This window comes from Cupressus sempervirens, chromosome 1 (genome assembly GCF_028749045.1).
Source record: "Cupressus sempervirens isolate cs-2001-9-10 chromosome 1, ASM2874904v1, whole genome shotgun sequence".
Lineage (NCBI taxonomy): Eukaryota > Viridiplantae > Streptophyta > Pinopsida > Cupressales > Cupressaceae > Cupressus > Cupressus sempervirens.
In genome coordinates, this window is record NC_143118.1 from 200133739 (window position 1) to 200160361 (window position 26623).

The window sequence follows — 26623 nt, forward strand, 5'->3', positions numbered from 1 at the left end:
TTATTCATAATACAAGTACCAAAAGAGTACATTTTTATAGAAATATTCAAAACTATTTTGATGAGGTACAAAGTGTTCAAGTTTTACACAGTACTTAAATACAATGCATTCAGATATCACAAACATCCTCAGCTCCTAACATAATATCTGAATAAATACATTGTATAAACATAAAAGTACTGAAAAAAAGATAAGAGGAAAGGCATACATTGCCTGAACGGAAGATTTGTTGTGCTGAATGTTGATGGGTTGAGCCCGCATCTCCATTTGGGAATAGTGCCGCAAAAATAAAAGAAGAGATGGGTCAGTTCATATGAACTGAGCAATGGAAATCTTTCCAATCATCTATACTCTACTGTTTCTACAATATGGTTATTTAGATAATTATATTAAAAGACAAGAAAGCAATAAAGAAATCTGAAAAATAAAACATGTTTATGCTAATGAGTTTGTTCTATGTGCAGATACAGGTATGAAGTTTGAGGTTGTTGAACGATCTTGCATAAATTACACGGTTGAAGCCTTTCAATTGAATCATGTAGGGGCCAAGACTGAAGAACTGAGGAGGCTATCGAAGGGACATGCATAATTACAAGCGTGAAACCTTCCAGTCAAATCATGTAGAGGCGAACACTAAAGACATGGGGAAACTGTCGAGGGGGTATACGTAAATTACAAGTATGGGACCTTCTAGTTGAACCATAGCAGGAGATTGAAGACACAAGATTGTTAAAGGGACATACATGTGTTATAGGTATGAAACCTTTTAGTCAAATTATGGAGGGCTTAGGAAATTCTTAGTCTATAGGTTAAAGGCTTTGGATCTTTAAAAGTATACGGGCAGGAAATAAAAAGGTGTTAAACAACAAAGATTTTATGGAAAGATTCAGGATATGCACTGAAACTGAATAAAGCTACAGCAATTAATTTACCTGTTTCTGTGTTACAGTCATAAACATTTCTGATTTACAGAATAATCAACTGTCATTTATTAGTGGGTAAATTTGAAATATCATTAAGGAATGCAGTCTGTGATTTTGCAAGTATTTACCAAAGGAAAGAGTGTATGTGCTGAAGATAAATATCACATTACATGGTTTGTGACAGATTTCTGTTCATCTATAACAGGGCAAAGCAATATAGGTCACAAAAGAGAGAAGTACATCATGATGAAAAATGGCACAGTACTAGAGTGTTGTAATACAAATCAGAGATATATTTTATACCATTAGTATGGCATGAAATTACTAAATCAACAGCAGATACAAACACTGAATGAGTTCCTGTGAAATATTCATGTGAAAAGCCTTAGAGAAGACGGATTTTCGAACAGCAAGGAAGAAAAAGCCTCACAGTTATATCAAAATCTGAACAGTAGTAACCTACAGCCATCAAGATATATTAGAAGAGAACACGGACCTGTGCATGCAAAGCAATTGGTGATGATACAGCAGAGAAAAATAATTTTTTACAGTTCAACATATTGCAGCGATATTGGATCCTACAATCAGAATAGTTTAAAAGGTTCATGTAATCAGCTGAAAGTCACAACATGGGAATAAGAATCAACTTAAATGTGTGCTGAAGGATATCTACTTCCTATAGATTCATAATGGTTGATCTGGTGAATCAATGCGAACAAATACCCCAGTGGAATTTGAGGCTAATCTTGCTCACAAGCATCAATTCACTCTTGCATTAAAAAGTTTAAGTCGGAAACCTGATGCTAGCCTTCCAACAGTGCAGATGGAAATTGAGAGAGATGGTAAGCCGCTGTCACTAATCAGCTAGCTAAGGAATTAAGACCTTTATACAATATATATATATATATATACATATTTGTCTCAACCATTCGACTTATGACTTCAACAGTCTCAAAAGTATGTGCAAATATTCAGAATAATATCAAAGTTATGTACATCAGCCATGAAAACAAAATCAAGGAAACCTGTTCTTGATTAGGTAAAGTCCAAAGTTTTCAGGTGGTTTGTGATATCACTAATGGGCGTTATAAATCATTCCCACATACAAAGCATGCATCAGCAGGAGATGAAATCACCAAAAGTATGTCTAGAAAGCAATCTTGCAGAGAAGCTACCTTGAAGTGTGAGAATGTAATTGCAGGTCAAAAGAAATTAAAGCACAGTGACAAAGATCTTTCTCCATCACATGTTGAAACAATAAAAAAATGCATTATGGCCAGATATAATGTCTTTGAAAATGATTTACAGAAGATGAATTGCAATAAAGAGATACCTGAGAAATCAAGTATATACCTGAGAAATCAAGTAGCATTGAGTCAACAAGCAATAGTGGTAATTGGAACTGTAGCAAAGGCTTTAATAATAAAGACCATGATTTGGAACAGCAAATAAGGGAACAGGAAGAAGCATCTCAGGCATCTGCTATTAGTAGAGAGTGCTAATATAGTTAAGACTGTCATGCAAAATTTTGAACGCTTAGAAGATGAAAGACAATAGAAGGAGCCCACATTTTCTTGAAAGTTTCTCAGATATTCGACTTAAAAAAATTGCTAACATTATAAGATATTGCATGACCCAGATGCATGAAAAAATTAAATAGTAAGCAAAGTGTATTCAGCCATGAATAATCAAAGAAACTCATACCCAACAAAATGTAAACCCAGGTCGAGTCTTGATGGAGCCACAGTATGAGGGAAAAAACCCTTATGACATTTATAAAATACAGATCAACCCATGAAAAGAAGAATTTTTTTTATAGACTTATGGCTAGCATAAAATGGCAGTTGTCCAGCAGACACCAACAAGTATAACAGCCACCTCCAAAGAAATTCGCAAAAGCGAAGAAGTATGGCGTCCACGGCCAAGTGAAACTTATAGCCATCCAGCTGAAATAAAGGACATTCACGCCCAAAACTCTCATGGCGTCCAAGACAAGAAACACACCCAAAATCGCAGGAAAACATTATGGCATCCATGAAGCAAACACCAATAAGCTTTCATGAAACATTCATGAAAATCCACTGTCAAAGAAGCCATCCAAACAGATAAAACCCACAGAGAAGGCTCAGAACATGGCGTCCAAAGCATGAAGATAGAGCAGATATGGCATCTCAACCAGAAGCATCAGCAAGGAATCGTAGAGAAAGATATCCATGGCGGCTAGGGTTTTTAAAAACCCATTCTTCCTTCCATACGCCAAAAAACAAATGACCAAAAACTAAAACAAAATCTGCCCCTTTTTGCCTTTGACGATTTTGAGAGACCTTTGCCATATTTCATAAACTTTTGGGTCCATGCATAAGAGTTTGTCATTTATTTTTTAACTCCATTATTTATTTATCTTAAGTTCTATATGCATTAAAATTCATAATGCCAATTATATATAATGCATTAATGCATATATAACTTAAATAAATAAATAAATTTTATAAGTATTATATAAATTATGGTTATTAATTATTTAATATATACAATACTTATAAAATATATATATTTTTAATTCCCTTTATTATATTTACTAATACTAGCATGTTTAAAAATTGATAAAACATAACTATAAACACGTTAATATTAATAAATATAATAAAAAGAAGATATCATTATAAAATTAATATATCAAATGGTTGCAATTATAAAACCATTGATTTTATTAATTAAATAAAGGGAATTAGGAGGAGTTTCAAATATTTTAATGCCTAAATGCAAGGAAAGCTTTTAGTGGATATCTTTAGAGACGTTCAGTTAACTCTTTCATGCAAAGATGAGTTCTATTTTAGCAAATATGGATTGTTTTAGCTAACTGAATGTTACATGCGGTAATGGGGTTAAGTATGGAGCTATTTTTGAGGCTAAGGGCAGTTCGAGTTTCTCATGCAGTGATGGAACAATATAGTGCTAATTTTAGTGATTTATGGAGCAGTTAAGGGCGGTTTTGCATGCAGTTCATGATAAGAGCCTGTTTTATGCATATTTTGCATAATTATGAGGAGTTTTACATGCTATATTTTTGAGTTATTTGAGGGATCCGAGTTTGGGTTTTATGCATGATTTTGAGGAGCTAGAGGCAGTTTTCCAGTTATCTATCAGTTGGGCAGGTGGTTGATGGCAGTTTTCAGAGGCTTCTTCATAGTTTTTATCATTTTTTGACTGATTTTTTCTAAGCATGATTTTGGAATCCAAATTAGGGTTATGAGTTCTATATATTGTACATTCACCTCATTATGAGGGATTTTCTTTCGGATTCAGATTTTTGCACATTGCAGATTTTGAGTTGATTGTAAGAGCAAATTTGTAGCAGAAATTTTTTCAGCATTGGTTATAGAAATTTAGTAGTTCCTTCTCATTGATTCTCGTGCAATATTGTGAATTTTTTACTTTAATGTTGTGTTCGCCTTCATTTAAGTTACATTCCTTATTGCAGATTTGAATCTTGATACGTGTAATTACAGGTCTTTGTTCATGATTATTGTTCTTTTTGCAGAAAATTGGTGAAACATAGGTTTCCCTTTCAGAGTAGAAGATCTCGGTCCTTGCATAGAAATACTTTTGTGGTTGCTTGTTTGTCTGAGTATTGTGAATCAATTGTGTCTTTCATAATTTGTGTTGATTTGATTAAAGTTGCATTCAAAACCATCGGTGTATCACCTCATTTAGGTTAGTATTCATTATTTGTCATTCACTTCTCACCCCTTATTTCACTTCATATAGATAAGATAAGATAATAATATTAATGTCCAACAAAAAACCAGGAAGGTTTATGGGACTAATCATACAACAAAATAGCCGACCCCACCAAAAACACCAAAACGGTGTCAGAAAAGAAACAAACAAGACAAAAGACCAAGAAACACAAGGTAAGGACTATGAATCCTTCCTTGGTACAAAGTAATTAGAAACAAAAGGATATAATTGAGGGCGATCCAAAGTCCTAGATCTACGCTGAGGCCCATTGGAGGAGTGCTGTTGCCTGAAAAAGACTGGTATAATGCCTGACTGATCTAGAAGTAGTGCTGAAAGGCCTTTTAACACCTTGTAATGGATACAAGGGGGAGTAAAAGGTGGTAATGAGCTGGTTAGAAGTGTGGATCTGAGATGTAGCTAACTGAAGGGTATGCTCACGAAGTTGGGTGGCCTCCCGAAGATAAAGTGCAAGACACTGCTGATCATCATAGCTGAAGAACTCAGAAAGGGAGAAACAATCCCTAAAAAGACAATAAAATCTCCCTCTGATCTCATAGTAGATAGGGCAACAAAATAAGAAATGGGTCTCAGACTCAACCTCTGCCAAAGTACACAATCTACAAACTCGATCCTCTCTAGCCATATGGTGATCAATCCACATTTGAAGATGATGAGAACCAACTTTGAAGGAGCCCAAAGAGAATCGAAGGGAATGACACCAATGACGATAGAGATAAGTAGGCCGCACAATAATACCATTCTGAATCTCAAGAAAATGCTCTGCATCAAAAGCCATCTTAGGATGTAATCCCCCAGGAGGATAAATATTTGTAATAAAAATCCATCTTAGGATGTAATAGAACACAAACTTAAAATATTTGTAATATTCACATCATTTTTGCATAGTTTGAAATATTTTACTCAAATGTTATATTTTGATTGGTAAATGCTTTTGATTAAAGCTACGAATTAGTGGGGTCACGAATTGGGGGACCTCATCCCCAAACCCAACAATCCAGATTCGTGAGCACAAAAGCCGAACGAGGACCCCATGCTTGTAGGAGTGACAGATCCGTATGTGTCTGACACAAAGTCCTCGGCTAACAATTGCCAAGGAGAATCTAGATTTGTGAGTAATACACAACCTACATGTGGTAGGCATTGGGCCTGTGAGCATTCCAACCCAGTGAGGGTTTGGCCTAGTCAGTACTTAAGTTCTTCCATAAAACCTCCTCCTCACCTCCTCATATGATCACCACCTTCGAACTCCTTCACGACCACCAATGTCATCCCTGATCACCAATCTCCTTCATGTCCACCAAGATGGAACAAAATCGACATCAGCACCTGCCTGGGCTAGGCGGGGATTTGAACCTTGGTTACACCATTAACGATGCAACCAAAGCACTACGATACCACAAGGTGATCCAAAAATAACACTAAGATTTAAGACTATCAAAGCCCACCACAAAAATTAGAAAACAGGATATTGATTTTAATATTTTTATACATAGCTTAAAAGTATTGAACATTAAAGTTCAATTCATGTAAGAAAGAAATACCATACTAGATTAACTTGCATAATCATACTTAATATGCTAGACTACATGATAGATATACCATGCTAGATATACTTAAATCAATGATATTCATCTTCATATTCATGCATACAATTTAGCTAGGAAGTATGATTGGTAGAAGTAAATCTAGCATTGTATGTCCTTGTTGCTTGCACAAGTTTGACCATAATGTTTCATATTCATATCCTAAGCTAGATTTTGTTGCTAGTGTTAGTCATATACAAAATGACATATATAATGTGAAAACATTGGACATTTTGCATGGAATACAATATGTTATTATAATTTATCTGTATATGAGAATTCCTCACAAAGAAGTTTACTTAAAATTGCTTTATGTATGTGCATGTTGTGCAGTGCTTACTTTTTGACTTTCAACCTAAAGACCCTGCAAATCCATATATAGCTTTAGCAACACTGTTTGGTTATGGTGTTCCAGGTAATATTAAGTTCTACTTATAATATCTTTCTTCTCATTTGATGCGCCTATGTTTGTGCTTTATTTGAATGCTAGCCAACAGATGAAAATTTCATCGTTACCAAACTTCAACCCCAAACTGATTTGAGGAATTGGAAAAACCATAAGTGTAGAATTTTTTAAAGGATTTAAAACTCTTTCTATCCGGTCTTAACTAAATCAACTTTGAAGACATAATAAACTAATCAATTACAAGCTAATTTAATGACATATACAAGTATACATCTAGAAAATGAGTATAAAGGTGGATTTTATGCGAAAAGAACATGTTTAAATAGATAAGTATTTTCAAGTGTTTTAGTTTTTAGATATATAAAAATAATGCATTCTAATATCTATGGCATTGAAAACAAAAATCAGAGGTAGCATTAAGAAAAAATCTTCACAAATTCTTCAAATAAAAAATGATCAAAATAGTCATGTTTATCTAATGATGTTTAGAATTTGTAAGATCAAGAAATCATAATTGTAGGCTCTTAACTCAATTCAAATTTGGATGGAGGAAGAGAAGTTATTGATTGTGAAAGTAAAGAAATTGAATTTGTAATATCTGAGATGGTTGATCATAATTATGTTAGAGATGATGATGCAAGAGCATCGAGCTCGGATTTGTGGAGTCACTGCTTGTGTAGTTGGGGGTGTGTTCGAGACATTTTGATTAACCTTGTCCTAAGTGCGCATGGAGTTTGGAGTTATCGTCTTGGAGTTAGAGCCATTTTGGTGACTGCTAGTAACGTGTTCCTATTTCCTGGGCAGACCTTGGAGATTGCATTCATGAGCTTTGATCCGAGGGAGTTGGTATGTGCGCTCTTGGATTTGGATTGTTGGATGGCATGTGGACCTACGTCTAAGTGCGTGTACTCGCATATTGTCTTTTGAGTTAGTTATGCTTTGTAAACTTGGTGCCTGTCCTAAGTATTTAGTTATTTCATTTAATGCTTGTTGCCAAGCCAACTTGTGGCTTGAGGGTGTATTTAATGTGAGTGTTTATTTAACATCGTTGGCCTGTGGCTTGGTTTAGCATGAGTAGGGGGGTCTTGTGATGTCTTGAGTCAAGATTATCATTCAGCATGAAAAAGATAGAGTAGCTGAGAGGAGCGAAATTGAACAGAGCTAGTTGCTAAGTGTGGGCTGGGAAGACAAGAAGGTTGCTTGGTGGCTTGTGGGCATAAATTTAGATTCTTGTTGGAGTTCTCTACCAAATAGTTGATCTGGCCTAGCTAGTGGTTGGATTTTGCGAGGTCTTGCAAAATTGTTATTGTAATTGCTGATGTATTTAGGCGTAACCCAGAAGGCCTTATGAAATAACCCCCTCCTACTATATGGGTCACAAAAAAAAACAATACTGGATTTGGGAAGAATATCAATTTCTTATTAAGAACCTTCAGACTGTATTATCTCCAATGATGTGCACAAAATGATATAGATAAATCTACCAGCGATCTTTATTAATAATTCAATAATCGAACATCAACTGAAAATAATCAAATTAAAGAACCTGATGTTTCTTTTCGCATTGGTAATACATTGAGCTTTCCTTCAATGTACAAAACGCGAGATGATCCCTTAACAACTGGTGGTAAATAGTGCAGAGACGCCCTTCTGTCATTCGCAGGTAACGCATTGAATTCTTCGGCCCCGTCTTCGATCTACTAGCCCGGAGCAAGATCACAGAACCCTTATTCCTTTGTGCGCTGACCTCCCGAATCGCTCCTGAAAAAAGACCCGATATTAATCGTCTCGCCGTTGCTCAACCTAGCCGCGGAAGGGTCAGAGATTGAATTTCTTTCCTGCGGCGAGCTATACTGGTCGGCGATTTAATCTCACAACTCCCAATGAGCGGCGCTGATGCTCCAGCGGGTCGCGTTGGTCATTTCCTCAACTCTTGGCGAGTCCTGAACAAATATTCAGAACTAACGCGATTGGAACCTCTTCTAAATCCGACGGCTGCGTGGTCTGATTGCGAAATGTAATTAATCGACCCAAGCAATCGAATGAAGGTTAAATAAAAAACACCGATTTTTGCTGGCGCGGTTTGGACTGTCAGGACGCAAAGAAACCGGCGGTTTGCTTGATCATTAATTCCCTTTCGAACCCTCCAATCTGTTCTCCGATTAATTCCCTTCTCTGTCAAAATTCCACGAAAATCCGGCCTTAGGCCACACACTTCGCTCCAATGAAATGGCTGTGGTGCCATTTCCAGTGTTGCAATAATTCGGATGATATCTCACACCCTCAGAATTGCTTATCCATGAGAGTTATCGCTCCCAAAGATAATCTGAGAATTTGCAGACCAATAGCTACAAATTGCTCCAAATGGAATAGAAAACAAATTCACAAATCGCCCGTCCAAAAGGGAGTCTTATGTCCTCTATTTATTCCCTCCGCTGAGAAGTCTCTGGAAGTTTTCCGGAATCATCTTTTATGATGTACTTCAATCATTAACTTTATAAAATTAAATAAATAACCTTATAAAGTTAGAGTACAACCTTAATTTAATATTAGAACGAGTAGGCCCCACCTACTGAATTATTATTCTTCGAGAGCAATATTGTGATCATCGGAAAACAAAAATGACCCTCTTCCCCATAATCATTTGCCTACGAGAGTCGATGATAGGCAAATCCTCTGTTAAAGTTATGTCACTAAAAAGGGGACATGAAACCTTACAACCAAGCATGTTGGATGTAAATCTTATGATTCTATTATGAGAATTGATATTGTTGTGGATCTAAATCTCAGTATTATTGTTTATATTCCACTGTGTGCTTATTTGTTGGGGGCTAGGACATCTCCTTGGGGGATTCTCTTGCCTTGCACTACGTCAGATGAGAAAGGATTTGAAATGGTCTTACTTGTTGATTCGGGATCCGAATTGGATTTGGGCCCTCAAATTAGATCCATGGATTTGTGAATTTTTTTTTCCTATTATGATTCATAAGGATTTGTGTATATATATAAATATATGTATTATATATACAAAAAGATTGAGAAATATATAGTAAGAGAGCAAAATAGAGAGCAATTTTGAGGTGAAATGTATTTGGATGTTGAATTAAAGGGTCGTTTTAGGGTTAGAAGGCAAACAAAATATTAAAAAAGGCATAACCTTGGCCAGGAAAATCCTCTAGGATTCGTGCAGATTCGCTTTGGATCCTCAAGGATTCGCGCCAGATTCGTGTTAATGTTTGGTAGCTTCAGTTAGATAAACCCATGATTTTTACCGTATTGGTAAAGAAATCAACGCATATAGACAATGGAATAGAATAGAAGAATTATATTCGCATATGCCAGACATACATTATGCTTGATAAAATGATTGATAATAGAAGATGATTTACAATGATCCCAGACAGGATATAAATACTATCCGCCGAACCTTCTTGAAGGAGTGCATCAGCCACAAACATTATGTCCGCTACAAACTATTTACCCGTCGGCTACAGAATACAGAAACACCGACGACAATCACCCCGTTGGCTACAGAAACACTGACGACAATCCAGTTGGCTGACACCATCCCCCCCAAAAAGAAAAGTCATCTCTTGACGACTAACAAAATATCTGAGACAAATTAACAAACAAAATACATTAACAGAGTGACTACAACAAGAAAAATCTGCTTTTGTCACATCACTTCCACATTTATCCTGTTACATCTGTAGCCTCTGCTAACACAATACTGTCTCCTCAATGAAGTTGACCTTGATAGCCACCTGTGCTGCTTTCTCTGTTTTCAATTCCTCGGTACCCTGAGCTAAGTGTAGCTGCATTGCCTCCAACTGGTTGATTAGCTCCTCCCAAGCTCTCTACGCATCCACCAAGACAGCCTCCCGGCCAACACCTACTCCCAGTGCCTCTGATACACAAAAAGTCCATGCCTGCAGCAGCTCCAAGTCTTCATCAACTGGTCATACGTCCCATGAATGATATTCGCAACGACTGGGGGTCCAGCAGGGTCGAGGGGCAGCGCCAAGACTAAATTAGCAGTCCGGAACCCACACAAAACTGCATGGAACACACTGTTTCTGCCATTTTCTGCCGATTCTACACTCTTTCTGGCAACCATTGATGCTTCCCCTTCCCTTTGGCATCATCTGCTACTCATTCTAAACAACTTGAATTTGTCGTCTTTTTTATTTTTTTATTTTTTTTTGGTAAGAAAACCCCTCACACCCATCTTCTACACAAACTTGAATAATCTCTCCTCCGCAAATGAGAAACAGAACTCCAACAATCTTTCGCTGAAGATGGCATGGAATAATAACAATGGCAGTATATTGTTTTTCACTTGCGGCAATTAGATTGAAATCCGCGGCCTCCAGATAATGCCGCGAGAATAGGTCCTCCACCAAATGCAATGAAGAGGAATCGAAACCCGCGGAAGATGTAGAATTTGTGGCTTGACAACCCTGCGGAACACCTCCTGCAGACAGATGCCCGCGGAGCACCTCCCGCGGACAGGTGTTGCCCGCGGAGCACCTCCTGCAGACAGGTGCCCGACAACGGCGCCAAATGTTTACCGTATTGGTAAAGAAATCAACGCATATAGACAATGGAACAGAATAGCAAAATTATATTCGCATATGTCAGACATACATTATGCTTGATAAGATGATTGATAGTAACATTATGTCCACTACAAACTATTTACCCGTCAGCTACAGAATATAGAAACACTGACGACAATCACCCCGTTGGCTACAGAAACACCGATGACAATCCAGTCGGCTGACACCATCCCCCCCTCCAAAAGAAAAGTCGTCTCCTGACGACTAACAAAATATCTTAGACAAATTAACAAACAAAATACATTAACAGAGTGACTACAACAAGAAAAATCTGCTTCTGTCACATGAGACCAAATTGAAGATATATATATATATATATATATATATATATAGTTAAATAATTAATTGTTATATTAGTTCAATAATAATGAATAGACATGTTTCATGAAGGGACATGTCTCTCCATGGGGTTTCCACAATATAGGAGAGAGATCGCTACTCTTGGAAAACATATATCGAAGAGACAATGTTAATACATTTGCAGCGATTTGATAAAACAACTTGATATTAGAGCGTAGTTGCAAATGTAAGAAGCATTGAGATTTACTACTATTCAAATTAAAGCTAGTTTATGCTATGCAAATAAGTCAAAGCCAATATAATATTCCTAGCTAGTCGGTGTGATAGAGGATTGGAGAGGGCCTAGTTAATTCGCAATCTATTTCTCACCTCTTTGCTTTCAAACTCCCCCTTTTACCTATCATTCCAATTTCGGTTGGTTTGACTTTAGAGAGCTTCAATAGCTTCTATCGAAATTAAATTGTGAGACAATTCTAAATAGACAAAATAAAAATCTGTTTGGACAAACAAATTGATAAATGGATAGAAAATATAAGTGGATATTATCTCTATTCAAAGGCAAAAGCATAGTAACATATAGAGATCTCCGACTTTTCATTGTATTGAATTCCTGGAAGAGGATATTTGCATGCATAGATTTCACATCACCAGACAATAGAAATGTGTGGAACTTGTAGTGTTGTAACAAGAACAATTGTTTCTGAATCTTCATTCACCAACAAAAAGTCTCTGGTTGAGTGGTGATAGTTAAATTAAAATTATTCCTTCCAAAGGGAAAAGTGCTCTCACTCATTCCATGCAAAAGCAAATGTTCTTAGCTTGGTTTTGTATACTCAAGCTCTTTGTTTTCTTCTTGTGTTTTTTCAATGTCATATGACATGAAACTATGGACTGCAAAAATTTCCTTCAATAGTTTTCTCTAATTTGGTATAGTGATTGAATAGATGAGTGAACCAAGGTTTTTGAGTGTCTTTTGGGAGTCTCCTTTCCGTCATCTCTTGGTGGCAACATTCTTGTATTGGACAGCCGTATTCTTCCATGATTATCATTCTCATGTCTTAATAGAAGGCCCATGTGATTGTTGAACTGGTATCTACTCCATGGGGGTAATTTGGAGAAGCTAAGAATGTGCAATGATATCCTGTAGAGATTTATGGTGATATTGAGATGAATGAATACATCAACAAATAATCCGAAACAAACTATAGAATGGATTCTTTCAGAAGGCATCGAATTAGATTACAACAATTCCATTTCACTAAATCTTCCATTGCAAAAACCGTTAAGGAAAAATAAAGAGTTTCATTAGTTGGAAAAAGAAATAATAGTCGGCCACAACATATGAGAATGGAGAATAAGGGTGACTCTTACAATCAGGCATAACCAGATGGAAGAAAATAAACAAAAAGGAGATTCTTAATTGCAACATTTGGAAGAGAAGAATCAATTGTGTGAACTTGTAAAGGGAGTGGTGATAAGACATGTGGGATGCATGTCTCAAAGTACATAACTGCTATGAAATTTCCATATGAATAATAAGTAAAATACATGGTGGGGATGTGTGAACAGTGATGGCACAATTCTTGAGTGAGGGAGGAGGAGGTGTTGGCATCAACTCTGCCCTTCTTGCTGGGTCGTGACAACAAGATGATTGACTTTAAATTGGAGAGTGAGGGGCATACCTTTGTTTTTCCTTAATTAATAATTGAGCTTAATAGAAAAAGGCATTGGAGGGCATTATCCTTTGACAACATGAGATAAGTATTCTGTTTTGAGTACAAGTTCTAAGTATTGTATTCCTACTATAGTAAATATCTCTTACTTGTATTTCTATACGTACTATAAGAGCTATTTAGCCTCAATCTTTTCCGAGGATGCTCTTGTAGGAAAAGGAGAATTGGTATTAGATTCAGAGGGAGCCTGACACTCCATTAGAAGCATCATTGGATGAGTAGCTTAGATGATTGATATTTAGAGAGAGTTTAAAAGTCCATATGTGACTATATGATTTTAATGGGCCTACCCCTTGTGTACTTCATGAAGAAGTGACAACTTCAAAATGATTATCACTTGTATTTGCAGAAGTTATTGGAAGGTCATCTTACAATAACTTAAATCATGATATACATTTTATGTAAATGTTGAAATAGATCATGATAAATTATATCTTGTAAATCTACAACTAGGTGTTAGATGCCATTCATTTGATAGTCTATGAGTTGTTTGTATAGATATATGATAGGTATTTGGTGAATATCATATGTTGATATTCTACAGGCCATTACCTTTTTGAGTACTTGGAGGATATCATGTGTTGATATTCTAAAGGGCATTACTTAGAGTATTTGTTGAATATTATATGTTAATATTCTGGAGGCTAATACTCATGATATCAAATCTGATATCAAAATGGTGGATATCTTCTGATTAAAGATATCCTTCAATTTTGCCATTTTGTTTATTGCCAATGGTGTAATATCTACGTGTTTATCATCTTTAGCTAAGAGGGAGTGTTAATGTTTGGTAGCTTCAGTTAGATAAACCCATGAGATTAAACTACATATATATATATATTATATATGTGAGATAATATATATAGCTAAATAATTAATTGTTATATTAATAAAATATAATCAATAAACATGTTCCATGAAGAACATTTCTCTCCATGTGTTTTCCACAATTTAAGAGAGAGATCACTACTCTTGGAAAACATATTCTAAAGAGGAAATGTTAATACATTTGCAGCGATCTTGATAAAACAACAATTCGTGCTGATTTGAGCATGATCCTTGTTTTACATAGTGGATTCATCTGGATTCTTGGGCTTGCGAAACGGGACAAATCTACTGTGTAAAACAAGGATCCTGCCTGGCTCGTCTAAATCCAAATCGCACCTAGAACCGAATCCGGCCTCCCGAGCACGAATCTAGTAACTAGGGAAATGGTCTATTGCATAGATAGAGGACACTATGAGTCTTGAGTTGAGCCAGGCCTTTTTAGTCTTTTTGCATGTGAACTCTAACTCGACCAAGTTAGCCAGACTTGGACTCATCGAGTCCTGTGGCCTGGACTCTGCTGCATTAGTCAACCACTAAGCTGTTTATTCAAACCCCTTTTTTTGTTTAACCTGTTGAGTGATGAAGTTTGTGGATTTTCAAGGGGCTGTACATCATTGACTGGGCTGTACCATGCATAGAGGTGCATGTGAAGTGGGAAGATGAATTGCTTCTTTTCTTCTTGTTGTTGAGGTAGTTCAATGACACTTTTATTAGATGAAATCATAGTTTGCACTTTGGCATAATTTTAGTATCTTTGGAAGCTATTTTGGGGTTTCATACAACTGTACTATTGAAGTGGCAGGAAAGTATTCAATTACAGGCCTGATAATGTGTGATTTTAATTATCAGTTTGATAAAGTAATTTTCTAGTGTGTTTAGAACTTTAGTGAAGGTGTGGGAGAATAGTTCAATGGTTGTTAGTTTGGTTGTATAAGTGTGCTTTTAGGCAAGGGTTCTTTTGTGCTAGCAGTGTGTTTCACTTCAGTTTTAGTAGTGTTATGAGCATATTAGAATGCCACCAAACTTGCAACCAGCTACTTGCATCATCTCTGAACCTTAGTCTTCTAGGCTCTAGCTTTTATTTTGATATATGTTTTGAACTTTTGATTCAATGGATTTCATATTCTATGAATATTGTACAAATTTGACAGTGACACTTTCTATTTCTAATGTGTTATTTAGTGTTATTTAGTTTAACTTATTTCCTTCAAAAATTTGTATTTGTAGTTTTGTGATCCGTGTAAACTTGTTTATGTGAACAAAGTAGCTTTTATTTATCTCAACTTTTGTGTCTTTGATGTCAATTGATTAAATGCTGCAAAGATTTTTTTTAAATCCTTAAAAATCTTTGAATTTCTTGCAATTTCCTGAGTCCTTGTCGAGTTTTTGCTGAGTCCAAATCTGAGTCAAAAATCAGCTTGCCGATTCTGAGGCGAGCCCAAGTCTTGTAATTATGGTCTATTGCGCTAAGCATTTGACAAAAAATGTCTATGGACTCAAAAGCTTCCATTAGGGCTTAAGCAACTCAATCTTCTATTTTAACAAAATTTAATGAAATAGAAAAGCATTGAAAACATAAAATGTTTTTTTTGGAGATTGAAAGTGTTGCTACTTTGAGAATGGAGAGCTTGCAACTAATGAAGTGAAGAAGAAAACTGAAAATGTAGGCCTCTAAAATAGTCTCACAAAATTCACAAGGTGTATTTATGGCAGATGGAATTGGAAACCATTGAGAAAAAATCAGGTGAGTATACTCAAGAAAAGTGCATTAAGAGAAAAATTAGAAGATTTAGTTAAAATTCTAAAATAACCACTATCATGTCTTAATTTTACCTAATTGCAACTCTTGCATTATTGAACACTCATTTATGCAAAAGTGCTCAAGTCTAGTTTTAGAAGGTAATAATGAGGTACAAGCTGATGTATTCGGAGAGGAACATGAAACAACTAAAGAGGAGAGCAATGGGCTTAGAGATCTCGACTAGAGTGTCTATTTACTTTCTTGTTTTCTAGGTTGTTAATTCGCATAGAAAATGGATTGAATTCAGCTCTAGTATATACCCAATCTAAGTCTTGGTCTAGGTTTCCACAAGTCCCCTTAAGCATACAAAAGGAAGTGGACAATGTCAAACTAGGATATTTAAGAAAAGTAAATTAAGAGGAAAAGTAGAAGATTTTGTTAAAATTTAAAGGAAGAACAATCACATGACCTAGTTTGTCTTAAATGTGGCTCATGCAAATTAGCAAATGTGCATCTATGCAAAAGGAAGTAGACAAGTGTAGTTTTAGAAGGTACTAATGATGTGCATGTTGATGTATCAGAAGAGGAACATAAAACAACCGAAGACCAGAGCAATTGGCTAGAGATCTCCATTTACATGTCCTTATTTCTAGGTTACTAGTTCACTCATAAAATAGTTTGAATCAGGTTCAATGTACACTTGGTTGGAGTCTTGGTCTATTTTTTCACAAGGTTACCTTAAGTGCACTCAGGTATGTTGTAAAGCATATATGCACGAACTTGAGCGCACTTGGAAGGACCTATGATAACCATGGTGAAACTACTATTATTCTTTCCAAATTGCTCTAAGTTACCAATTTGGGTTTGATTCGTGGGCTTGGGCAATTTTTTTCCCACTTGGGTTTCGGGGGAGGGGGGGGTGCGGGGGTGTAAGGAAACTTGCAACAAAGAATATAACTGTTTCCACATAACCCATAATAGATCTGAAATAAAGATTATCAACAAGTTGTTTTAGAATCTCACATAAGTTGACTTCCACTCTCTCAAATACACATCTTATATGCTGTATTAATGAAGCTTGCAATGACTTCATCTTCCCTTGGGTTGGAATACATCTTATAAGCTAAGATATTGCTAATGAATCTTACATCATCTTACTTTATCAGACTCAACATCATGCCTCTTTCATTCCATTCAGTCTTGGTGTTTCGTTGCACTAATTTCTTCACATTTTTTCTCATTAATAGGTATTTTTCCCTTGTTTCTTAAGCCGGTCACTTCATAAATTAGATTACTTGTTATCTCAATGACTTGTTCTCCAATCCAAAACTTGTTATCATGAATTCTACTTAAAATGATTCTTGCGCAATCTTCATTATCAAATTCACTGCGGAATCTAAACTATGAAATCTTTAATTGCCCTAGGTGTCTAGATTCATCCATAAAGTTCATATATTGTTTATTATTATTCTTCATTGGGATCACCTCAGTCCAGTTGAATTTTGATTGCAACACTTTCCATTAGTTTTCACAAAATTGGTGCATTATTGGCTTTATTGTAATTATATTACTACCATTTCTTGATTATTTTAATACAACTCACTACAATAGTTCACTGGGATGAATGTTTTAGATCATGGATGCATACAATAGGGGATACAATGTCAAATTATCATTATTTTAATAAAAAGGTCTTTTAGGAGCTAAAATGAAGTCTTAATTAAAAATGTGAAATATTAAATTGTACTTTTGGGAGTTTAGTGGGAAAAAGTTCAAAAGGCATTTGAGGAACTCATTTGGTATCATATGGGTTATGAATTTTTGGCTCTAGTGAATCCCTTTGAAGTTTTTAGGAATGTTTATTTTGAGTTTGTTTTTGTGCAGCTTGAAATTTTGCCACCATACCAATTGCTTACATTATGTTAGGTCTTGAAACTATAGCTTGTTACATATAACAAACTCCTAATCATTGATCTATAAAGTGTTTATATGGCATCAAAAGATTTATCATCTTGACTCAACTTGCAGTCTATTACCATGAGTGTACTCATAGGATTACAATCCTCTGTATTGAATTTCTTTTACATTTCCTTAATATACCTAGTTTGTGAAATGAAAATTTGCAGCCCAAGGATGGACAACTCACCAAGCATAAACATTTCAAATTCCTTTTGCATATTCATCGCAAGACTTGGCAGATTTCATTGTTGCAAATGATTGTTTGAATGTGTCCAACATATCCCCTCAAGATTTATGACATGATCTTAAAGCCTCCTATGAGATCCTTAACTGGGATGGTAGTGGTTCCCTAGATAGACACATCTTTAGAGAAAAGCAATCGGCTTGACTTCCTACAAGTGGTAGTAGAATAAGGTTGCAGGTTGGAATCCCCTTGGGTAACGTTGATGGGCAGATTTTTGTAACTATTCCAACATATCCCATTGGTATTCATGACATAGCCTAACAACCTCTAGTGAGATCCTTAATTGGGATGGTAGCAATTTTTTGAATAGATGTATCTTTTGGGACAAGTGACTAGCTCAACTCCATACAATAATGTCTTCAACGCAAACTACAACTTTAACTGATAACCACTATCAATTTCAATATATAGATTGCTATCAACGATACCTCCCTTTTCCATTTGAGTACCAAGGTCTAAGGGCTTGCTTCAATCTGTAAAGTTCTTTTTATAATCTACATACGTACTCCTTGTTCTCTAATATAAAAAAACCCTACAAGCCACTCTATATACACTTCCAAGTTTCCATTAAAAAATACTGATTTGGTGTCCGTCTAATAGAGTTTGAATTTCTTAAAACTGGCCAATGATAAGAACATCCTTATAGACTCATGACATGCAATGGGAGAAAATGTATCTTCAAAGTCAATACCCTTGATTTGAGCATGAAAACTACAGTTTGAAGATTTGTACCCCAAATAGATCTTCACTTGCCTCCATAATGTTTTTGGGTCCAATTTTAGAAGGAAAGACACATTTGCATGTTTTAATGTACTAATATAATGTCCTCTTTTTCTCTATTCCACAATACTAAGAATGTTCTTCACTATCCTTCCCTTAATATGTTAATTAGATGTTTATTAAGAAAGTAATGGAAGATAATTGTAAAACCTGATCTATCTTGTAATTTTTTTTAGTAACAGATTGATGAGTTTGTATGGAAGTAGTGGAAGATAAGTCCGCAATCTGATTTATTTATAAACTTATATTATAAACAATGTCGGACTTTGATGCTTATAGTAATGCACTAAAACCTACGATACCGGATTTACGTGTCCGGCTTGCGGACTTGATCCAGGTATGTATTCTGTCTGAATTCGCGAATTGTTAATACATTTATTTAATAATTATTAGTTAATTTATAATTTATTATTTAAACAAAATTAATTATATTAATAGTATTTATTGAGTGATAATTAAATCACTTAACCATATTATTAATATAGTAATGTTCATTAAAAAAATAGATTATAAATTACCTAATAATTGTTAAATAAACATATTAAATACTTTATAGTTCATTATTTAATTGATATTTATTAAGTAAATGGATTATAAGTTATTTAATAAATATTACTTAAAGTGCAAGATAAGATATTTATTTTTATCTCTAAAAGTCAAACAAAGATATTTTGGAGAGTTATGGCAAGGTGTCTAAGATCATATTGATGGGATTTGAAGGTCAGAAAGTTATTACTTTTCAGAGACTTTTTGTGGGATATTTTGGGAGATAAGAGTGCATTAATGAGGGTTCTTTATGTTGATATTGTTGAGGCATGACTTTTGAAGCCACTTGTACATTTTTTGAAGACTTTTTAGTGGCTCAAAATTGGCCTTGAAGGCTGAATTCGACCAAGGAGTGGTTGTTTGCATTTATGGTGCAGTTGAAGTGAAAAAACATAAGTATTAGCTGAAGGCTCATTTGTAAGGGTTCCAAGTTTTTTGTAAGAGAGCTATTGTTGTGATTTCTTCTTGAATCCTTCATAGTTTGCATACAAATTGCTTTGTAACAATTATGGGAATGCTATTGTCTCACCCTTTGAAACTTCGAATGGAAGAGTTGTTTGGAGACATTTTTTGAGTTTCATCTTGTTGTATAAAATGTACTAATTTTGTTGTCATTATTGTGATTCATCTTAACTCATAAGTGAGAATCCTTAAGTTTTTTAGCATCTGCAAAATGAGTAATTTGTTATCAGAATTGTGTCATTTTTGAATTGTTTCAGGAAGGTTTCATTGTGTTAAGAATATCAATCTTATATCAAGTTTGGTGCATCACCTTAGTCTTCAGTTTTAATTATGTTATCCTTCTATTTCTTTCCCTCCCAAGTTTTAAGTTATGTTTGAAGAGAAAATAGGTGAAAGCATCTCATAGGAACCAGCCTAGAACTCAAAGATTTTCTCCAATTTTGGGTAACCCATAGACCCAAGAGTATTTCCATGTGTCTCGAAGTGACTGAGTTTTAGGACTCATTCAAGGGTGCAACTTTTAGAGATAACAAGACACTTTGTTAATACGTTAAAGCAAAGAGGCTATAGTTGCGAATTCATGAGGAAATTGTTTAGGGTTGCCTCAATTTTGTGATGTCAAAATTGAGGACAACAATATACCATTGGTCTTTTTCATTTTGAGCATGTAGGATTGTTTGTAACTGTGTACAATTATGTATTTTCTTTTCTTTCCATATTTGTGTACTCTCTCCCTCTTGCTTTACTATGGTATCCTTATTTAGTTTGTGATGTATCCAAATTATTACACCTATTGTGATGTCTCGTTGACATAAGATTAAAATATTAAAAATTAATAATAATAAAAATAAATAAAAGAATGAATAATGAAAAATCATATTGTAATATAATATAATTCAGGACCTAAAGATAAATGATTTAAATAGCTTTTAAATTACAACTTAAACTTACCAAAGGCAATCAGCATAATTAAATAATATTAAATTAATAAAGAGCAATATTTGGAGTCACTAAATACATCCCTTTATTTGTCGAGAGGTGCAACCCTCTACTGTAGCAAGGTATAAGAGGATGATAAAACATATTTGGATGGGCATAATCAGACATAAGAGATATTAAAATATATAATTTATTTGATACTCATGAAAAAGAGACTTAGTCTGAAGGGACATTACAAGTGAGACTATTGGTTTGAGGAAATATAGTTTCAACGCAAATATTAAAGATTCATGTGATCTAATGATTGGCTAATAATTTATCTAATACATATTCGTATTATAATGTGTCAAATATATTATCTGAACCGACATTGAATAAGGGTATGGGGTCATGGTATCATCATAAATTTCCTATTCTAGGGCATATCATTATGAAGATTTCTCCATTCTAGGGTTGTATTGGCTTGGGTGTTAAAACATATTGTGCATTGCACTCTTTCTTGAAATCCAAGTTTGAGAGGATTGGTTATGGGTTCAAATATCTCTTGAAGTTTGCAAACAACATAAGTGAACAGATATATCAACATTTTAGTTCACTGGAATATCGAATAAAACTAAGGAAGACACTTCCCTTCTGTTGAGTGCTCAAAACATCAACTACAGTTGTCATTAGTTTCAAAAGTTGAAGGGTCATGTCATGGAGGGGAGTGGATAATAGCAAAGACTATTTTAAATATTGGAACAAATACAGTTTATTTATCTATGATGAATCTATATGATACTTTGCCTTCCTTATTATTTATTTAATAAGTTTAATGATGAATCTATATGATACTTTGCCTTCCTTATTATCTATTTAATAAGTTTTCATAAATTTCACTTGTTTATTCCAAACATAACTGTCAATATAACTCAAGTTAGATTAGCAAAACCTAATTATGATAAAGTGATGCCAATACCCAACTTTGTAAAATATGACTGAGTTTTCAGTATAAGCATCCAACCAAGATAGCTGCTGGGTGTGACACATACCAAATGGAAAGGATAGACTTTCTACAAGTTTAGACTATTCTCGTTGGTAAGCACTGCTGAAGCCAAACTAGTCTTATCAATCAAAGGTCAAATATCATTTATGTTGTTTTCTTTTGTGTTCACAAAATTCAGTTGTTATCAATGTAAATTCATGAGCTTGGTTTAATTATATTGAGAAAATAGTAGTAACTCTTTCCATGCCAAATATATACAAGTTACTCAAGTAGTCACACAAATTTGAAAATAGTTTGATTTGATAAATATGTTACCATATATAAATGTTTGATTAAATGCATACGAGGAAGAGTGCTTTTGTCTATTGGAATCAGCCAAGGGACATTTCATCGGTCATCTTGGGAGGCATATATAAGAGAAAACTTGTGAGATGGAAAGAATAGGGGTATGAAAACTTTAAGGTCGAGTTGTTTTTCCCAATATGGCTGGTGGAATTCCAAAGGGGCTTGGATAGGTGTGTCCAAGGCAAGTACGGATCCCACCACTCCCTTAGATAGCCTTGTTCAAAGTAAGTGTGGAGTCCACACTTTCCTTGGATAGCCTTGCTTGTCCATACATTTATACCTAGCCTCCTTTCATTTAAAAAAATTTTCTTTACCTTTTCTTTTTACATTGGGTCCTTTGCTTTTTTTTAAAAACTCAAATTCCATCCTTGGATTGTAGTATAATGGATTTGATTGAATTTCATCCTAAAATCTGAAGCTGAATCATGAGTTTTCACCTCGAAGATCCGATTTTGATGGAAACACTGCCTTCTTTACAAACCTGAATCTGATTTACATGATTGAAAATGCAGCCACTCATGTTTAAAATTGCAATGGACTCAATGTGGAGTCTGATCTTAAGGGGGGAAAAGTGGGGGTGATTGGACACATGTCACCAAGGAAAGTGTGGATTCCACCGCTCCTGTGGAATCCGCACTCTCCTTGGACAGCCTTGTCTGAGGTAACTGCAGAATCCACAATACAATAGGACAGGCTTGCCTAAAGCTTCCTTTAAGGTTTCATGCCTTCTAAAGCCATCTTACTTTACTTTTCTCTTTCCTTTTCAGGTTTACACATCTTCTTGACTAAATGGAGTGACCTTAGTTGCCTGATTTCTATCTTGAATTTAAATATCTGAATGTGAATTTCTCTGCTAATGGATCTGATTTATCACTCCAAAATGGATTGACAGCTGCGTATTAATTGCCACAAAGTTGGAAAAGGGCTCTTATTGAAGGGTGGAAATTAATGCAGTCTTTGAAATGCTTGTCCAAGGTAAGTGCAGAATCCACACTTCCCTTGGACAGTCCTGTCCAAGGTGAGTGCAGAATCTGCATACCCTTAGGACAGGTTTCTAAAGTTGTTAACTGCCCAGTCCAAGGCAAGTTTGGAATCTACACTACCTTAGGACAGGTTTCCAAAGTTGTTAACGGTCTCCCTTTTGTGAAAACATCAAACTTTCCACCGTCTTTCAGAATTTGACTTCCATCTTGCCTCCACTCATTCTTTGTACAATCTTCAAACTTGAACATTGATTCCCTTCACTTGGCCAATGCATGTTTTAACTTAATTGTTTTGGATCTGATTGGTGAAAGTTAAAATTCTGTGTTGTCATGCTCAAATTCTACAAATACTTTGTTGATTTCTCATCTTCACCTTCATAAGGCATCCTCAATCCTCTCCAATCAGACTTCTATTATCTCTTAATGATCAGAATTTGAGCTCCAAGTCAGATCTCCACTTCCACATCATATTCTGACTAAGGCTCACTCTTTCCTAAAACTTGGGTTAGTGCTAGAAGCCTTGCTGAACAATTCTATTTCTTTATCATTCAACTTCTTAAATGTGCAAGGGCTTGTGTTTAAAGCTGCTTAAACTCATCTTACTGACCTGGGGATAACAACACTGGTAAAAGAGTAATTACTCCTATGCCAAAGGGAAAAGAGGGCAGCTTCCCCATTTGCAATGGGGTTGTGTGCATGTTTTACCACACAACAGGTCCTTACCAAAAAATAAATTTATTTATTTATTTTTTAAATTTAAATGTCAAGATGGGGTGCATAAACACCAAGTGTTGGCCAGTATAAAGAGACATGGGTAGGCCCTCACAAGTAAATATAAATTTATTTATTTAAGACAATTTAAAAACTCTAATTTGGACGCGAGTATAGGGAAGTTCTATCCAAAATAAAAGCAATTTAAATTGAATTTCTTAATCACAATAGAGGCACCAAAATGAGATTTAGTTTTTCTTTATTGCCCTTGGTTATACCTTTGATCAACAAAATGTATTGTGATGAACTTGGTATTTGTCTTCACTAACAAACATCTAAGTGCCTATGACATCAATAACAATATGTTCAACAATTACTATGCATGTGTTATTAGCACCACCAAGAAACTTCAAATGGAGGGAAACCTTTTAATGATTAAATAGGAAGTAGCAAATTACCACTCCCCGAGCCTTGTTGTGATGTCCCCTATTGGGACTGGACTTGATTTACCCTAAAATTTTCAACTAGGGTTTGAATTGCACTTGGAAATGGCAATTTACTTAGTCTCTATAATGTTTACTACTACTAGGCTCCCAATTTCCAATGATTAACATACATCACTATGGATTTAATACATTTGACGAATAACTTATAAATCCTTCCCTCCTAACATCAATCCTAAGAAGGATGGGGATTTAATTGTCCTTAAGGTGCTTGGAAACCAATCTGCAAGTAGGCTCCCTCAAGGTGTTTGGAAAACATGGTCATACCCATCTCGAGACTTTTCCCTAAGGCATTGGAAATACATGTCCTTACCCTACCTTGAGATTCACCTACCTTGTGAGGAATTATTTTGCTTGAAATACCCCTAACTAGATATTTGCTCGATTTCCATTTTAACAGTATATTCAGGACTGAACATTTCAGATATATTTCAAACACAATTGAAACCAGGTAGAAATCCCCAAAGATATTTGACTAGCTTCTTCTTGAATATAACATTCAAACTAAGATATAGGCAAATGCAATACAATAAAACTAGAAGATTCTCCACAAGATAATAACCTGTTATTTCCAAAAGAACATTCAAGATTCGAGCATAGAACAATGTGTTACAAACTAGTAATACAAAAACCAACAAACTCTTATACTCCTAAAAATATGTTATTGCATTATACAATAACAATACAATAACCAACACTAATAAGTCCAATCTTAAATACAGATTAACAGTTAGATTGGAATGCTAGAGTAAGAACCTGTAAGTGCATATGAAACACTTGAATTGATGTCTCCTTGGACAATGGGTTTGCGTCCATTGTTTGCCAGCACAAGGGGCTACGTCCTCAAATTGGTTGAAAGCTGAAGCTTTCTGAAAAACTCTCAGAAGAGAGAAAACTGAATTGAATCATAAATCAAGCATGCCCTGGAGTGATCCTCTTTCCCCTTTTAATACACAAACTAAGACTCTTCAACTCCCCTTTGGCTTTCGTCTTATTCCCTTGTGACTCTTCAACATCCCTCTAGCATTTCGTCTTATTCCTCCTTGACCTTTTGCCCTCTTTATAGCATTAAATTGACCTTTTATTAATTTGAGTCTACGCCCTTATAGTCAATTTTAAGATTATATAAATAAGACTTCAATATTTCTAATGTCCCAAAAAAGGGACATTACAAATCTCCCCTCCTTAAAATTTCTTGTCCTTAAGCAATCAATACCAGGATCCCATACAAGTCCGCATGTAGCCTTGAAGCCCAATCTGAAAACAAATCTAGCCATCCTGCGATGCAATGTGTCACTCTGCAATCCATCCGGCAACCGGATCCTTGGATCCCATATAACTCTGTGAAATAATGTTGCACCTGTAAGCTGTATAACTTTGATCATCACTGTATCCAACCTCAAAATGAATAGAATCATAGCAAGGTCCTCAACAAGCCATAAATACATATGATCAACACCTGGATCCCAAACCTTGTTGTCAAAACCAGTCGATATGATAAGATAAAAATGTATCAGGGAACTATGCATGACCCAGTAGATGATAACAACCCGACCTAAATAGATGATGTAGTAAAAAAGCCGCTCAAAAATTGAGTGTAACACCCTGGGTGCATCAAATACCATACTGTCATCATCAAATTTGAGAACCTCTCGGTAAATAGGTACTATGAATAAGAATGAAGCTGAAAACCTGTTCCTTGAGATGGAAACATAACTCCCATCAATACTACACCAAAATCTATCCAAAGGCTGATGTATCTAATCCAACCAACTTCTGTATGGTGTGAAATCAAGAACCCTATGTGGACTGATCCAATGATGCACAATTGTAGTCAAATCACCACTTCCATCCTGTAACCCATTTTCATTGCTAGGAATCGTACCAAGATTCCATATCTTGAAATCAGAATCATCTTCATCATAATAATCAAAAGGGGAGTCCTCGTTTATCTCAAAAAGAGGATTATCGGAAATCTAGTCAGCATTTACTTCAAACATAGGGTTCTCGATACGCTGAATGTGATCTGAAACTTTGGTACTTGGTCTTTTAGGGCAACTATCCAAGTCATAAGTTTGTTGAATGATATTTGGAAAAAATCTTATTCCTTTCTTTATCCAGCTGATCAACATGTATTTCAGAAACTTTAAGAATGTTATTCCTGTCAGAAAGCAAATACAAGTAATCTGATTTTATAGTCTCAAGAGCTGTTTTGATCATCTGCAAATCAGCAACAAGCCAATCTCCTTCCACTCCCCTTTGAGCCATCCA

General features: G+C 35.2%; 1 protein-coding gene across 2 annotated transcripts in view; it reads left to right on the forward strand.

Annotated features, from left to right (window-relative positions):
* Positions 1–26623, forward strand: part of LOC149576816 (PTB domain engulfment adapter) — a 52759-nt gene that overhangs the window by 18730 nt on the left and 7406 nt on the right. For both annotated transcript variants that reach the window (XM_089822271.1, XM_089822363.1), the window contains exon 2: positions 6602–6683. In XM_089822271.1, coding sequence (XP_089678397.1) covers positions 6602–6683 — 82 coding nt within the window. The remainder of the gene's footprint in view (positions 1–6601; positions 6684–26623) is intronic.